An 18,763-nucleotide genomic window follows, 5' to 3' on the forward strand; every position below is an offset into this window, starting at 1 on the left:
AGGAGGGAGAAGGGAAGAGGAGAGGAGGGAGAAGGGAAGAGGAGAGGAGGGAGAAGGGAAGGGAAGAGGAGAGGGGGAGAGGAGGGAAGAGGAGAGGGGGAGAGCAGGGAGAAGGGAAGAGGAGACGTGGGAGAAGGGAAGAGGAGAGGGGGAGATCAGGGAGATGGCAAGAGGAGAGGAGGGAGAAGAGAAGAGGAGCGGAGAGGAGGGAAGAGGAGAGGGGGAGATCAGGGAGAAGGGAAGAGGAGAGGAGATGAGGAGGGAAGAGGAGAGGAGATGAGGAGGGAGAAGGGAAGAGGGAAGGGGAGGGAGAAGGGAAGGGGAGAGGGGGAGGACGTGGGAAACTGAATGAAATTAAAAACGGTTTGTGGAACAGCTGCATGTAGGGAGGATTTTAAATCTGCGTCCCAAATGTCATGTCACTACTTTTGACCAGGACCCATAGGGATCAGCAATATATAACATAAAAAGGTACAGTGCCTTGCGAAAGTATTCGGCCCCCTTGAACTTTGCGACCTTTTGCCACATTTCAGGCTTCAAACATAAAGATATAAAACTGTATTTTTTTGTGAAGAATCAACAACAAGTGGGACACAATCATGAAGTGGAACGACATTTATTGGATATTTCAAACTTTTTTAACAAATCAAAAACTGAAAAATTGGGCGTGCAAAATTATTCAGCCCCTTTACTTTCAGTGCAGCAAACTCTCTCCAGAAGTTCAGTGAGGATCTCTGAATGATCCAATGTTGACCTAAATGACTAATGATGATAAATACAATCCACCTGTGTGTAATCAAGTCTCCGTATAAATGCACCTGCACTGTGATAGTCTCAGAGGTCCGTTAAAAGCTCAGAGAGCATCATGAAGAAAAGGGAACACACCAGGCAGGTCCGAGATACTGTTGTGAAGAAGTTTAATGTCGGATTTGGTTACAAAAATATTTCCCAAGCTTTAAACATCCCAAGGAGCACTGTGCAAGCGATAATATTGAAATGGAAGGAGTATCAGACCACTGCAAATCTACCAAGACCTGGCCGTCCCTCTAAACTTTCAGCTCATACAAGGAGAAGACTGATCAGAGATGCAGCCAAGAGGCCCATGATCACTCTGGATGAACTGCAGAGATCTACAGCTGAGGTGGGAGACTCTGTCCATAGGACAACAATCAGTTGTATATTGCACAAATCTGGCCTTTATGGAAGAGTGGCAAGAAGAAAGACATTTCTTAAAGATATCCATAAAAAGTGTTGTTTAAAGTTTGCCACAAGCCACCTGGGAGACACACCAAACATGTGGAAGAAGGTGCTCTGGTCAGATGAAACCAAAATGTAACTTTTTGGCAACAATGCAAAACGTTATGTTTGGCGTAAAAGCAACACAGCTCATCACCCTGAACACACCATCCCCACTGTCAAACATGGTGGTGGCAGCATCATGGTTTGGGCCTGCTTTTCTTCAGCAGGGACATGGAAGATGGTTAAAATTGATGGGAAGATGGATGGAGCCAAATACAGGACCATTCTGGAAGAAAACCTGATGGAGTCTGCAAAAGACCTGAGACTGGGACGGAGATTTGTCTTCCAACAAGACAATGATCCAAAACATAAAGCAAAATCTACAATGGAATGGTTCAAAAATAAACATATCCAGGTGTTAGAATGGCCAAGTCAAAGTCCAGACCTGAATCCAATCGAGAATCTGTGGAAAGAACTGAAAACTGCTGTTCACAAATGCTCTCCATCCAACCTCACTGAGCTCGAGCTGTTTTGCAAGGAGGAATGGGAAAAAAAATGTCAGTCTCTCGATGTGCAAAACTGATAGAGACATACCCCAGGCGACTTACAGCTGTAATCGCAGCAAAGTATTAACTTAAGGGGGCTGAATAATTTTGCTTGCCCAATTTTTCAGTTTTTGAATTGTTAAAAAAGATTGAAATATCCAATAAATGTCGTTCCACTTCATGATTGTGTCCCACTTGTTGTTGAAAAAAATACAGTTTTACATCTTTATGTTTGAAGCCTGAAATGTGGCAAAAGGTCGCAAAGTTCAAGGGGGCCGAATACTTTCGCAAGGCACTGTATAGCAGTCTACGGTCTTTACTGATCATACGAAGGTATAGCAGTAATGTCTACGGTCTTTACTGATCATATGAAGGTATAGCAGTAATGTCTACGGTCTTTACTGATCATATGAAGGTATAGCAGTAATGTCTACGGTCTTTACTGATTATATGAAGGTATCGCAGTAATGTCTACGGTCTTTACTGATCATATGATGGTATATCTGTCTATGGTCTTTACTGATCATATGAAGGTATAGCAGTAATGTCAACTGTCTTCAGTGATCATATGAAGGTATAGCAGTAATGTCTATGGTCTTTACTGATCAAATGAAGGTATAGCATTAATGTCTACTGTCTTTACTGATCATATGAAGGCATAGCTGTCTATGGTCTTCAGTGATCATATGAAGGCATAGCTGTCTATGGTATTTACTGATCATATGAAGGTATAGCAGTAATGTCTACTGTCTTCACTGATCATATGAAGGTATAGCAGTAATGTCTACTGATCATATGAAGGTATAGCAGTAATGTCTATGGTCTTTACTGATCCTATGAAGGTATAGCAGTAATGTCAACTGTCTTCAGTGATCATATGAAGGTATAGCAGTAATGTCTATGGTCTTTACTGATCAAATGAAGGTATAGCATTAATGTCTACTGTCTTTACTCATCATATGAAGGCATAGCTGTCTATGGTCTTCAGTGATCATATGAAGGCATAGCTGTCTATGGTATTTACTGATCATATGAAGGTATAGCAGTAATGTCTACTGTCTTCACTGATCATGTGAAGGTATAGCAGTAATGTCTACTGATCATATGAAGGTATAGCAGTAATGTCTATGGTCTTTACTGATCCTATGAAGGTATAGCAGTAATGTCTATGATCTTTACTGATCATATGAAGGTATAGCAGTCTATGGTCTTTACTGATCATATGAAGGTATATCAGTCTATGGTCTTTACTGATCATATGAAGGTATAGCAGTATACGGTCTTTACTGATCATATGACGGTATAGCAGTAATGTCTATGGTATTTACTGATCATATGAAGGTTTAGCAGTATATGGTCTTTACTGATCATATGAAGGTATATCAGTCTACGGTCTTTACTGATCATATGAAGATATAGCAGTAATATCTATGGTCTTTACTGATCATATGAAGGTATAGCATTAATGTATACTGTCTTTACTGATCATATGAAGGTATAGCAGTAATGTCTATGTTCTTTACTGATCATATGAAGGTATAGCAAACTATGGTCTTTACTAATCATATGAAGGTATATCTGTCTAGGGTCTTTACTGATCATATGAAGGTATAGCAGTAATGTCTACGGTCTTTACTGATCATATGATGGTATAGCAGTAATGTCTATGGTCTTTACTGATCATATGATGGTATAGCAGTAATGTCTACGGTCTTTACTGATCATATGAAGGTACACCAGTAATGTCTACGGTCTTTACTGATCATATGAAGGTACAGCAGTAATGTCTATGGTCTTTACTGATCATATGAAGGTATATCAGTCTACGGTCTTTACTGATCATATGAAGGTACAGCAGTAATGTCTACAGTCTTTACTGATCATATGATGGTATAGCAGTAATGTCTACTGATCATATGAAGGTATAGCAGTAATGTCTACGGTCTTTACTGATTATATGATGGTATAGCAGTAATGTCTACGGTCTTTACTGATCATATGAAGGTATAGCAGTAATGTCTACGGTCTTTACTGATCATATGAAGGTATAGCAGTAATGTCTATGGTCTTTACTGATCATATGATGTTATAGCAGTAATGTCTATGGTCTTTACTGATCATATGAAGGTATAGCAGTCTACAGTCTTTACTGATCATATATAAATGGCACTTACGCTTTAAGGACCTGTCCCATCTCATACTTATCGGTGACATCATAGATGTTGTCCAAGTTCCGCCCATCTCGCACGGCAAGGCACCCAAATGGCATGGCGGCATCCACCTATCAGAGACAAGATTTACACTGAGTCAATCCATTAACCTATCACGGAGTAGTATTACAGCGTCAATTTAACACATCTACCAATAAGAAACCAGCAATACAGTGTCAATCAACACATCTACCAATAACAAACCAGCATTACTGTCAATCAACACACCTACCAATAAGAAACCAGTATTTCAGTGCCAATCAACTCTTTTAAAAAAAATCAGACAAGTGAGTAAAGTTAAAATTTCAGACAAAGTTTCTGACAGAAATGCACTTTAGATAACTGACACTCAGCAAGTGAATCATTTCCTTTCTGTAGTGTTGGTTGTGCATACTATTCATGAGCCAGCGGTAGTGAGTGACCCAAACCCGACCAATCTCTCCATCCAGGACTTTGAACTCTTCAGAATGAAAAGGAACCAGCTGTGACATCATCGTCCAAATGACTAGACCCACCCATAAAATTATAATTATATTTCAATCAAGAGTTGCAATTTATTCTAAATCTATGGACCCACCATCTTGGGATAACTTCACTAAGCCTCTGGTCTCATAACCTTTCTCCCAGTACAGTCAGTCAGTGACACCCCAGCTAGCACACAACGTTCTGAGAACCATATGTTTCTCAGAGTGTGGTTGTCCTGCTGTTATTTTGCATACAACCTTCCCACTACATTCTGGAAAATGGTGCAAGGGATACCCAGCTAGCACAAAACGTTCTGAGAACCATGTTTCTTCTGTGGTAGGAAGACACTACACCTGATCTTAATGAGGGCTTGTTTCTTTTAAAAATGAGGTCTGTTTGAATAGTCTAAAATGAACAGCTTTTGTATGAGTTATAAAAACATGGCATGCTAGCGCTGTCCTGGTGGTGCAGTGGACTAATTCCATGGATAGAGAACAGAAGATCATAGGTTTGAATCTTACTGAAGTTATGCCAAAAAAACACAAAATGTTTTTGCATGATTAATGCCTAGACAGATGAATATCCATCTGTTCTTGGAATTGAAAACAGTTCCAGGATCTACAGAAAGTATGTCCACATTCTGTTGTGGGATGTAATTGTCATTTTTGGGTCATTGATCTACACAAAATACTGTTAATTTCCAAAGAAAAATTTGAACATAAAAAACCCACCACTAATATCTTGATTAGATAAGTATTCAACCCCCTGAGTCAATCCATGTTACAATCACCTTTGACAACGATAACAGCTGTTCCCCAGTTTCTGTGTTGTGGTTTTGTATGTGTGTGTTTCAGGATGGCTTCCTGAAATTCCCCTAAGCAGCTGATTGGTCCGCCATTGCTAATTGGAGCTGACCCCGCCCTCTCGTCAGAAGAAACAGCTGTCTTCAATTACCAACTCCTTCTGAAGCTTGGAAAGCCAGTGCTCTGTTGCTCAGAATAGAGAAAGATTGATATGTCCTGTGCTGAGAGAGAAAGATCTACTACCAGGTCATGTGTATTCTCAGTCATGTTGACACTGATCTACTACCAGGTCATGTGTCTTCTCAGTCATGTTGACACTGGTCTACTACCAGGTCATGTGTCTTCTCAGTCATGTTGACACTGGTCTACTACCAGGTCATGTGTCTTCTCAGTCATCTTGACACTGGTCTACTACCAGGTCATGTGTCTTCTCAGTCATCTTGAACACTGGTCTACTACCAGGTCATGTGTCTTCTCAGTCATGTTGACACTGGTCTACTACCAGGTCAAATGTCTTCTCAGTCATGTTGACACTGGTCTACTACCAGGTCATGTGTCTTCTCAGTCAGTTTGAGACTGATCTACTACCAGGTCATGTGTCTTCTCAGTCATGTTGACACTGGTCTACTACCAGGTCATGTGTCTTCTCAGTCATGTTGACACTGGTCTACTACCAGGTCATGTGTCTTCTCAGTCATCTTGAACACTGGTCTACTACCAGGTCATGTGTCTTCTCAGTCATGTTGACACTGGTCTACTACCAGGTCATGTGTCTTCTCAGTCATGTTGACACTGGTCTACTACCAGGTCATGTGTCTTCTCAGTCATGTTGACACTGGTCTACTACCAGGTCATGTGTCTTCTCAGTCATGTTGACACTGGTCTACTACCAGGTCATGTGTCTTCTCAGTCATGTTGACACTGGTCTACTACCAGGTCATGTGTCTTCTCAGTCATGTTGACACTGGTCTACTACCAGGTCATGTGTCTTCTCAGTCATGTTGACACTGGTCTACTACCAGGTCATGTGTCTTCTCAGTCATGTTGACACTGGTCTACTACCAGGTCATGTGTCTTCTCAGTCATGTTGACACTGGTCTACTACCAGGTCAAATGTCTTCTCAGTCATGTTGACACTGGTCTACTACCAGGTCATGTGTCTTCTCAGTCAGTTTGAGACTGATCTACTACCAGGTCATGTGTCTTCTCAGTCATGTTGACTGGTCTACTACCATTGCTTTAATGTATTGTTGTTCTCATTAATATTGTTGTTAAAGTTGTTGTTAATGGTAATTCCATGTGCACTACTACTATTATTATTGCTGTTGGTCCCACCATTTATTTAGATATAAATATATAGATATTTTATATATAAATACACATTTTTATTTTATTTTTATTTTTCGATATGTATACTTTGACAATGTAAGTAATAAAGAACTTGCCAAGTCAATAAAGTCAATTGAATTGAATTGAGAGAGAGAGACAGAGAGAGAGAGAGAGAAAGCCACAGACACACACACACACAGAGAGAGAGGGAGAGAGATATACAGAGAGAGAGACACAGACACACAGAGAGAGAGAGAGAGAGAGAGAGAGAGACACACACAGAGAGAGAGATACAGAGAGGGAGAGAGAGAGACACACACAGAGAGAGAGATACAGAGAGAGAGAGCTACAGAGAGACACAGAGAGAGAGAGAGAGAGAGATTCTGTGTTAGTTGTTGCTCAGAGTTTTGTTAAGCATTGTGTAGCTTCTGAGGTATGTGTGTGCCAATAGGATGCAGTGGTTTTGATCATTGGAATTGTTTACTGATATTTGTTATTCGGTTTCATTTGTTCCCAGGGGTGAAGGGGAAGGCACCAAGGGAGTGCTTAGGCTAGAGGCCTGCGGGCATACATATACCCATAGTATATTCACTGTCTAGACACACTAGGTAAGACCTGGGCGGACCACCCCCTGTATTTTGGTTAGGGCACCAGGTGGTGCTAAATTAGGTGGGTAGGCAGGTAAGGTAGGAGAGGGTAGGTTAGGTAAGTAGTGGGTAGGCAGGTAAGATAGGAGAGGGTAAGTAGTGGGTAGGCAGGTAAGGTAGGAGAGGGTAGGTTAGGTAAGTATTGGATGGCAGGTTAGATAGGAGAGGGGGCTTTGAGATTTACTTTCTTTGCTTTGGTTCCGTCCAGCCCCTTTTCCCCATATTACCTTGTGACGGAATAAAGTCCTTGTAAACGGTACCACTCTCTCTGTCTTGTCCTCCTTACTCGCACCTACAGTCCATACCTCTATACCTCCACCTACAGTCACATACCTCTATACCTCCACCTACAGACCCATACCTCTTTACCTCCACCTACAGTCCCATACCTCTATACCTCCACCTACAGTCCCATACCTCTTTACCTCCACCTACAGTCCCATACATCTTTACCTCCACATACAGTCCCAAACCCCTATATCTCCACCTACAGTCCCATACCTCTTTACCTCCACCTACAGTCCCATACCTCTTTACCTCCACCTACAGTCCCATACCTCTATACCTCCACCTACAGTCCCAAACCTCTTTACCTCCACCTACAGTCCCAAACCTCTTTACCTCCACCTACAGTCCCATACCTCTATACCTCCACCTACAGTCCCAAACCTCTATATCTCCACCTACAGTCCCATACCTCTTTACCTCCACCTACAGTCCCATACCTCTTTACCTCCACCTACAGTCCCATACCTCTATACCTCCACCTACAGTCCCAAACCTCTTTACCTCCACCTACAGTCCCAAACCTCTTTACCTCCACCTACAGTCCCATACCTCTATACCTCCACCTACAGTCGCATACCTCTTTACCTCCACCTACAGTTCCATACCTCTTTACCTCCACCTACAGTCCCATACCTCTTTACCTCCACCTACAGTCCCATACCTCTTTACCTCCACCTACAGTCCATACCTCTATATCTCCACCTACAGTCCCATACCTCTTTACCTCCACCTACAGTCCCAAACCTCTATATCTCCACCTACAGTCCCATACCTCTTTACCTCCACCTACAGTCCCATACCTCTTTACCTCCACCTACAGTCCCATACCTCTATACCTCCACCTACAGTCCCAAACCTCTTTACCTCCACCTACAGTCCCAAACCTCTTTACCTCCACCTACAGTCCCATACCTCTATACCTCCACCTACAGTCGCATACCTCTTTACCTCCACCTACAGTTCCATACCTCTTTACCTCCACCTACAGTCCCATACCTCTTTACCTCCACCTACAGTCCCATACCTCTTTACCTCCACCTACAGTCCCAAACCTCTATATCTCCACCTACAGTCCCATACCTCTTTACCTCCACCTACAGTCCCATACCTCTTTACCTCCACATACAGTCCCAAACCTCTATATCTCCACCTACAGTCCCATACCTCTTTACCTCCACCTACAGTCCCATACCTCTTTACCTCCACCTACAGTCCATACCTCTATATCTCCACCTACAGTCCCATACCTCTTTACCTCCACATACAGTCCCAAACCTCTATATCTCCACCTACAGTCCCATACCTCTTTACCTCCACCTACAGTTCCATACCTCTATACCTCCACCTACAGTCACATACCTCTTTATCTCCACCTACAGTCCCAAACCTCTATATCTCCACCTACAGTCCCATACCTCTTTACCTCCACCTACAGTCCCATACCTCTTTACCTCCACCTACAGTCACATACCTCTATACCTCCACCTACAGTCCCATACCTCTATACCTCCACCTACAGTCCATACCTCTTTACCTCCACCTACAGTCCCATACCTCTATACCTCCACCTACAGTCCATACCTCTTTACCTCCACCTACAGTCCCATACCTCTATATCTCCACCTACAGTCCCATACCTCTTTACCTCCACATACAGTCCCAAACCTCTATATCTCCACCTACAGTCCCATACCTCTTTACCTCCACCTACAGTCCCATACCTCTTTACCTCCACCTACAGTCCATACCTCTATATCTCCACCTACAGTCCCATACCTCTTTACCTCCACATACAGTCCCAAACCTCTATATCTCCACCTACAGTCCCATACCTCTTTACCTCCACCTACAGTCCCATACCTCTATACCTCCACCTACAGTCACATACCTCTTTATCTCCACCTACAGTCCCAAACCTCTATATCTCCACCTACAGTCCCATACCTCTTTATCTCCACCTACAGTCCCAAACCTCTATATCTCCACCTACAGTCCCATACCTCTTTACCTCCACCTACAGTCCCATACCTCTTTACCTCCACCTACAGTCCCATACCTCTTTACCTCCACCTACAGTCCATACCTCTATATCTCCACCTACAGTCCCATACCTCTTTACCTCCACATACAGTCCCAAACCTCTATATCTCCACCTACAGTCCCATACCTCTTTACCTCCACCTACAGTCCCATACCTCTATACCTCCACCTACAGTCACATACCTCTTTATCTCCACCTACAGTCCCAAACCTCTATATCTCCACCTACAGTCCCATACCTCTTTATCTCCACCTACAGTCCCAAACCTCTATATCTCCACCTACAGTCCCATACCTCTTTACCTGCACGGGGAGTTCAGTTGTAGCAGGGTGTTGCGTTCCCTCTTCCTGGAGGCTAACAGCTTTTCACACCTGGATTGTGCAACATTTGCCCATTATTTTCAAAATGATTCTGCATAAATTGGTCATAAAATTAGATCTGATCATCTAAGTCACAACAATAGACAAACAGTCTGCTTAAACTAATAACACACAAACAATGTTTTCATGTCTTTATTGAACACACCGTGTAAACATTTACAGTGCCGGGTGGAAAAAGTATGTGAACCCTTGTATTTAATAAATGGTTGACCGTCCTTTAGCAGCAATAACCTCAAACAAATCTTTTCTGTATTTGCGGATCAGACCTGCACAACGGTCAGGAGGAATTTTGGACCATTCCTCTTTACAAAACTGTTTCAGTTCAGACATTTATTGGGAAGTCTGGTGTGAACTGCTCTCTTGAGGTCATCCCACACTATCTCAATCGGGTTGAGGTCAGGACACTGCATCTCAATCTGGTTGATGTCAGGACACTGCATCTCAATCTGGTTGATGTCAGGACAATGCATCTCAATCGGGTTGAGGTCAGGACACTGCATCTCAATCGGGTTGAGGTCAGGACACTGCATCTCAATCGGGTTGAGGTCAGGACACTGCATCTCAATCGGGTTGAGGTCAGGACACTGCATTTCAATCTGGTTGAGGTCAGGACACTGCATCTCAATCTGGTTGAGGTCAGGACACTGCATCTCAATCGGGTTGATGTCAGGACACTGCATCTCAATCGGGTTGAGGTCAGGACACTGCATCTCAATCGGGTTGAGGTCAGGACACTGCATCTCAATCGGGTTGAGGTCAGGACACTGCATCTCAATCCGGTTGAGGTCAGGACACTGCATCTCAATCTGGTTGAGGTCAGGACACTGCATCTCAATCGGGTTGAGGTCAGGACACTGCATCTCAATCCGGTTGAGGTCAGGACACTGCATCTCAATCTGGTTGAGGTCAGGACTCTGACTGGGCCACTCCAGAAGGCATATTTTCTTCTGTTGAAGCTATTCTGTTGATTTACTTCTGTTTTGGGTCGTTTTCCTGTAGCGTCCCCCAACTTCAGTTGACCCTCAATTGGCAGACGGCATTATATTCTCCTGCAAAAAGTCTTGATAAACTTGGGAATTAATTTTTCCATTGATGATAGCAAGGTGTCCAGGCCCTGAGGTAGCAAAGCAGCCCCAAACCATGATGCTCCCTCCACCATACTTTACAGCTGGGATGAGGTTTTGATGTTGGTGTGCTGTGCCTTTTTTTCTCCACACATGGTGTTGTGTGTTCCTTCCAAACAACTCAACTGTAGTTTCATCTGTCCACAGAATATTTTGCCAGTAGCGCTTTGGAACATCCAGATGCTCTTTTGCGAACTTCAGACGTGCAGCAATGTTTTTTTTGGACAGCAGTGGGGCGGCAGACTGAGAGCAGAAAAGCGTGAGTCCATGACTGTAATTTTGTCCAATCATATTTCAGAACAACATATGGATTCTTTAGACTTTCTAAATAGTAAAAAAAATGCATTCTGGGAGAAAAACAACCACTCTACAAATGATTACAAACAAAAACACAGTGTGGAACAACGGGCCTTCTACGCCTTCAGAGAAGGGCTAAGGATTTATTAAATAATGATTATAATATATTATGATTGTCAATGATGTTCTGATTTAATCTTTTCAGTTTATGTTGGAAAATAAAGGGTTAACAGGATTTTTTTTTGCTGGTCTCTGGGGAGATAAATCTCATAATCTAGATAAAGGCATCTGCCATTCAACTGTACTAGGGCAACATTTGGGGGTGACAGTGGAATCACCCAATCACATTTTGACTTAATGGGTTTTTACAGAAACGTATAGAAACTTTTGGCATCTTGAAGGCCAACAGGTCACTGCTCAAAAGCGAGCAGTAGTTTTCCCACAGTCTAGCTAGCTAGCTTTTTGTTGTAGGCTAGTCTGCATCAGCTGTTATCAAAGAGGATGTTAATGCTAATTTGTTAGCTTCTCCATTTTCAAGAAGTTATGTTTCATATGATCATCTGGTGAGTGAAACTGTTTATTGCAGCACACTTGCTGTTGCTAAATAACTTGTGTGAGAAACATTGTTGCATTTCAAGTGGAACTGACCGAATTTTAGCAACATAAAATCTGATTAAAATCTGTTCATATATTATTATTATAAATATCATATTCATATCCCCCAGGAAGAATGACACTTTATCAAACATTTTCTGACAAGCGACCACGTAGACATTTTCATAAATTCTTCGAACATTTGGGAATTGCGTATACCAAGGCATTTGTTAAAATTCTATAACAATATAGAGAGGGAAAGTGGCTGTGCGTTTGGACAATTAGTAGACACTGCAGTAAATAAAACTATGAGGAATTGTAGACTCCTCCTCCTTCAGTAACTTGCGTGCCAATGCATGCTGGTCCCAACCAAGCACCCAAGCTAACTGGCTAAAGTTGTCTAAGTTTGCTAGCTAACTACTTCCAGACACAAATGAGAGAACACCACACTCTGACCATTTTACTCACCATAGCAGAGCTGGTTAGGCTGTTTTCATGTTATCTACAGCATTCTTGACTAAATCGTACTTTTTTTTAACTTACTGACCCCGGTAATATCTAGCGGGTGTTGAGCGTTCATATATTCGTCAGTTATTCTGCGCTCTGGCACACTCAGACAAGAGTACTCTGAAATCAGAGTAGATAGCCAGAGTGAATTGACGAACGCAAGAGATATGCTAACTGAATAACAGTTGTTCAAGTTCTTGCTAGCTAACCACATGACTGCATCTCTAGCTGTGTATAGCCACTGAAAAATTATACGAGGGTGTGTGCCAACAATCCCTGAGCTGACATGGTAAAAAAAATCTGTCATTCTGCCCCTGAACAGGCAGTTAACCCACTGTTCCCTGGTAGGCTGTCATTGTAAATAAGATTTTTTTCTCAACTGACTTGCCTGGATATATATATTTCTTTACAAATCTGATTGGGTGGGCCTGCCAGGGCCTGGCTCCCCAGTGGGTGGGCCTGCCAGGTTCTGGCTCCCCAGTGGGTGGGCCTCTGTCCACCCAGGCCCATCCATGTCTATGCCCCTGATGCAAACAGTGGATGATGAGAATTACGCCCCACAAATAGACCGTCGTGGACCCTGCAACGCCTCAGTCTCTGTGTGCATGCTTTCTTTCTTTCTCCTCAAGAGGTACCTCTTCCTCCCCTGACATCAACTCAGGCTCTTCTACTTCCGTTTGCAGCACCCCTGCTAGCACAAGAATGCAAAATCCAAATGGAGTCGATAGGGTCAACTTCATTTTCCTCTGTGCCCATCTGGAGTCTTTGTCTCCTTGCTGGGATGTTGAAAGTGCAGGGTTTGATTTGCTCCCTGTGAGGAAAACCTTGGGGTTTCCTCGTCCCTCTACCGGCAGCTCTGCACGGTTCCTCTTCACCACAATGTAGGGCATCGATTCCCACTTATCCTGGATCTTGTTTCTGCCTCTGTGTTTATGATTACGAAGCAGCACATGGGTCCCTGGCCGGATCCGGGCCCCTGAGGTCCTTTTCTTCCTCCTTGATGATTCTTCGGCTGTGGCACGAGCTCAAACTTTTGTAGTGCTCCCATTCCCAGTCATCCTGATTTTCAACTGTGGCCTCCTTGGGTTCTTCACCTCCCAGCACATCAAAGGGTAGGTGAGCATCAGTCCCGAACATGAGGTAGGACGGGGGTTATCCAGTAGATGAGTGGTTCGGATTATTGTACGCCATCACCAACTCCAGCAGGTGATCCTTTCACTTCCGCTTCTTGACCTGGGGCAGTTTTCTCAACGTCATGCATTTTACAGTTGAACCTTTCACACTGACCATTTCCCTGGGGGTGGTAGGGGCTAGTGCACATTTTACCGATACCATACAGATTGCATAGTTCCATGAAAACTCCTCCCTTGGTCAGAATGTAATCTTGCTGGACAATCATAATATTTGATCTGATACTGCAACACGGCGTAGTGTGAGCTGTCTGGTTCTTCATCAACACCGCTATGGTGAACCTACAAAACATGTCTGTTATTAAGACCAAGACATTCTCAAATCCATTTGCTGTCCTCTCCAACAGCGTGAAGTACAGGGCCACAACTTCTTGGTGCCGACACATTGCTGCAAGTCATGGGTTCCCTTTCCATAGGGAACATGTCTCTAGCCAAGGCACATCGTTTACATTGTTTCACCCATGCCTGGACATTCTTCAGTATACCAGGCCAGTAGTAACTCTGACGCATCGCTGAAATGGTGTTCCTTTCTCCAAATTGACCTCCATGGTCGTGCTTTGCTTCATATACCTGGAGCTGCAGTGATTCTGACACTACCAACTGCCACATTTCCTCTTAATCTCTAGGATCTAGTAGCCTTCTGAAGAGAAACCCTTGGTGCAAACACAGCCTTTCCCATTCGCCAAGAAGTTTCCTGCCAGGAGCTTCCATGATCCTAAGCTGGTCTCTCTTTATTCTTGACTGCTGTGTTGACCGGACTTACTGTGGGATCACCTTGTTGCATTTCCTGGATTTCCTCCCAATCTTCCCCTTATGGCTGAAGGTGTCTGGGGACTGTCTTCCTGTTTGGTTTCCGGATGTGGCCGGAGGCATGCTCATACTACCCCTTCGTTTATCAGCAGGAAGTGGATGTCTGTTTGTTCTGGTTTTGTGTCTTCCGGGATTCCTAGACACATCTGTGTTGTCAGGAAGAGTAGCTGCTGCCTTGGCAGGAACTAATGGGGAACCATAATAAACCCTAGGAAAAGTAGCTGCTGCCTTGGCAGGAACTAATGGGGATCCATAATAAACCCCAGGAAGAGTAGCTGCCTTGGCAGGAACAAATGGGGATCCATAATAAACCCTAGGAAAAGTAGCTGCTGCCTTGGCAGGAACTAATGGGGATCCATAATAAACCCCAGGAATAGTAGCTGCTGCCTTGGCATGAACTAATGGGGATCCTTAATAAACCTGAGGAGGAGTAGCTGCCTTGGCAGAAACTAATGGGGATCCATAAAAACCCCAGGAAGAGTAGCCGCTGCCTTAGCAGAAACTAATTGGGATCCATAATAAACACCAGGAAGAATATCCGCTGCCTTGGCAGGAACTAATGGGGATCCATAATAAACACCAGGAAGAATATCCGCTGCCTTGGCAGGAACTAATGGGGATCCATAATAAACATCAGGAAGAATATCCGCTGCCTTGGCAGGAACTAATGGGGATTCATGACAAACCCCAGGAAGAGTAGCTGCTGCCTTGGCACAAACTAATGGGGATCCATAATAAACCCCAGGAAGAGTAGCTGCCGCCTTGGCACGAACTAATGGGGATCCATAATAAGGTGGACCAGGATGGGACCAGGATGGTACTGTAGGGGGACCAGGATGGGACCAGGATGGTACTGTAGGGGGACCAGGATGGGACCAGGAAGGTACTGTAGGGGGACCAGGATGGTACTGTAGGGGGGCCAGGATGGGACCAGGATGGTACTGTAGGGGGACTAGGATGGGACCAGGATGGTACTGTAGGGGGACCAGGATGGTACTGTAGGGGGGCCAGGATGGGACCAGGATGGTACTGTAGGGGGACCAGGATGGGGCCAGGAAGGTACTGTAGAGGGACCAGGATGGTAATGTAGGGGGGCCAGGATGAGACCAGGATGGTACTGTAGGGGGACCAGGATGGGACCAGGATGGTACTGTAGGGGGACCAGGATGGGACCAGGAAGGTAATGTAGGGGGACCAGGATGGTACTGTAGGGGGACCAGGAAGGTAATGTAAGGGGACCAGGATGGGACCAGGAAGGTACTGTAGGGGGACCAGGATGGTACTGTAGGGGGACCAGGAAGGTACTGTAGGGGGACCAGGATGGTACTGTAGGGGGACCAGGAAGGTAATGTAGGGGGACCAGGAAGGTACTGTAGGGGGACCAGGATGGGACCAGGAAGGTACTGTAAGGGGACCAGGATGGTACTGTAGGGGGACCAGGATGGTACTGTAGGGGGACCTGGATGGTATTGTAGGGGGACCAGGATGGGACCAGGATGGTACTGTAGGGGGACCAGGATGGGACCAGGAAGGTACTGTAGGGGGACCAGGATGTTACTGTAGGGGGACCAGGAAGGTAATGTAAGGGGACCAGGATGGGACCAGGAAGGTACTGTAGGGGGACCAGGATGGTACTGTAGGGGGACCAGGATGGTACTGTAGGGGGACCAGGATGGGACTAGGATGGTACTGTAGGGGGACCAGGATGGGACCAGGATGGTACTGTAGGGGGACCAGGATGGTACTGCAGGGGGACCAGGATGGGACCAGGATGGTACTGTAGGGGGACACGGATGGTACTGTAGGGGGACCAGAATGGGACCAGGATGGTGCTGTAGGGGGACCAGGATGGGACCAGGATGGTACTGTAGGGGGACCAGGATGGGACCAGGAAGGTACTGTAGGGGGACCAGGATGTTACTGTAGGGGGACCAGGAAGGTAATGTAAGGGGACCAGGATGGGACCAGGAAGGTACTGTAGGGGGGCCAGGATGGTACTGTAGGGGGACCAGGAAGGTACTGTAGGGGGACCTGGATGGTACTGTAGGGGGACAAGGATGGTACTGTAGGGGGGCCAGGATGGGACCAGGAAGGTACTGTAGGGGGACCAGGATGGTACTGTAGGGGGACCAGGATGGTACTGTATGGGGACCAGGATGGGACCAGGATGATACTGTAGGGGGACCAGAATGGGACCAGGGTGGTACTGTAGGGGGACCAGGATGGTACTGTAGGGGGACCAGAATGGGACCAGGATGGTACTGTAGGGGGACCAGGATGGTACTGTAGGGGGACCAGGATGGTACTGTATTGGGACCAGGATGGGACCAGGATGGTACTGTAGGGGGACCAGGATGGGACCAGGATGGTACTGTAGGGGGACCAGGATGGGACCAGGATGGTACTGTAGGGGGACCAGGATGGTACTGTAGGGGGACCAGAATGGGACCAGGATGGTACTGTAGGGGGACCAGGATGGTACTGTAGGGGGACCAGGATGGTACTGTATGGGGACCAGGATGGGACCAGGATGGTACTGTAGGGGGACCAGGATGGGACCAGGATGGTACTGTAGGGGGACCAGGATGGTACTGTAGGGGGACCAGAATGGGACCAGGATGGTACTCTAGGGGGACCAGGATGGGACCAGGATGGTACTGTAGGGGGACCAGGATGGGACCAGGAAGGTACTGTAGGGGGACGAGGAAGCTACTGTAGGGGGATGTTACGTTCCCCAGTCTATGTGTTGTAGTTTGTGTATTTGCATGTGTTTTATTTCAGGAAATGGCTTCCTGAAATCCTCAAGCAGCTGATTGGTCGACTCCAGGGCTAATTGGAGAGCTGACCCCGCCCCCTCGTCAAGACACAGCTGTCTCCAGTTACATTCATTCTGAAGCTATATAAAAGCCAGTGTTCTGTTCAGGAGAGAGAGATTTTGGAGGTAGGGATTGCTGAGAGAGACTTTGCTGAGGTCATTGCAGAGTGATTGTTTGTGATAGAGAGTTTTTGCTAGAGGTTGATTTTGCTGGGAGTTCATTGCTGAGAGTGGGTATGTTCTGTGAGTTTGTTGCTCAGGTAGAGCTTATTTGATGTCCTCTGTTTCTTAGTTTGTTTGTAAAATTGTTTAATATTCTGTTTCATTTGTTCCCAGGGGGAAAGGGGAAGGCACCTTGGGAGTGTTTAGGCAAGAGGCCCGCGGGCATACATATACCCGTAGTATATTCACTGTCTAGGCACACTAGGTAAGACCTGGGCGGACCACCCCCTGTATTTTGGTTAGGGCACCAGGTGGTGCTAAATTAGGTAAGTAGTGGGTAGGCAGGTAAGATAGGAGAGGGGGGGGCTTTGAGATTTACTTTCTTTGCTTTGGTTCCGTCCAGCCCCTTTTCCCCATATTACTGTGTAAAGGAATAAAGTCCTTGTAAACGGTACCACATTCTGCCTGTTGTCATCCTTACTCGCACCTACAGTCCATACCTTTTTCACTGGATGGTACTGTGGGGGGACCAGAATGGGACCAGGATGGTACTGTAGGGGGACCAGGATGGTACTGTAGGGGGACCAGGATGGTACTGTATGGGGACCAGGAAGGGACCAGGAAGGTACTGTAGGGGGACCAGAATGGGACCAGGATGGTACTGTAGGGGGACCAGAATGGGACCAGGATGGTACTGTAGGGGGACCCGGATGGTACTGTAGGGGGACCAGGATGGTACTGTATGGGGACCAGGATGGGACCAGGATGGTACTGTAGGGGGACCGGGATGGGACCAGGATGGTACTTTAGGGGGACCAGGATGGGACCAGGATGGTACTGTAGAGGGACCAGGATGGTACTGTAGGGGGACCAGAATGGTACTGTAGGGGGACCAGGATGGTACTGTATGGGGACCAGGAAGGGACCAGGAAGGTACTGTAAGGGGACCAGAATGGGACCAGGATGGTACTGTAGGGGGACCAGAATGGGACCAGGATGGTACTGTAGGGGGACCCGGATGGTACTGTAGGGGGACCCGGATGGTACTGTATGGGGACCAGGATGGGACCAGGATGGTACTGTAGGGGGACCGGGATGGGACCAGGATGGTACTTTAGGGGGACCAGGATGGGACCAGGATGGTACTGTAGAGGGACCAGGATGGTACTGTAGGGGGACCAGAATGGTACTGTAGGGGGACCAGGATGGTACTGTATGGGGACCAGGAAGGGACCAGGAAGGTACTGTAAGGGGACCAGAATGGGACCAGGATGGTACTGTAGGGGGACCCGGATGGTACTGTAGGGGGACCAGGAG

General features: G+C 45.9%; 1 protein-coding gene across 1 annotated transcript in view; it reads right to left on the reverse strand.

Annotated features, from left to right (window-relative positions):
* The window catches only part of LOC110531295 (caM kinase-like vesicle-associated protein), an 89,917-nt gene that overhangs the window by 16,747 nt on the left and 54,407 nt on the right, over positions 1 to 18,763 (reverse strand). The window contains exon 2 of the mRNA XM_036986981.1: positions 3,959 to 4,065. Within this exon, the coding sequence (XP_036842876.1) occupies positions 3,959 to 4,053 (95 nt within the window). The 5' untranslated portion in view covers positions 4,054 to 4,065. The remainder of the gene's footprint in view (positions 1 to 3,958; positions 4,066 to 18,763) is intronic.

The sequence above is a fragment of the Oncorhynchus mykiss genome, chromosome 9, assembly GCF_013265735.2.
Source record: "Oncorhynchus mykiss isolate Arlee chromosome 9, USDA_OmykA_1.1, whole genome shotgun sequence".
In the NCBI taxonomy this organism is placed as follows: domain Eukaryota; kingdom Metazoa; phylum Chordata; class Actinopteri; order Salmoniformes; family Salmonidae; genus Oncorhynchus; species Oncorhynchus mykiss.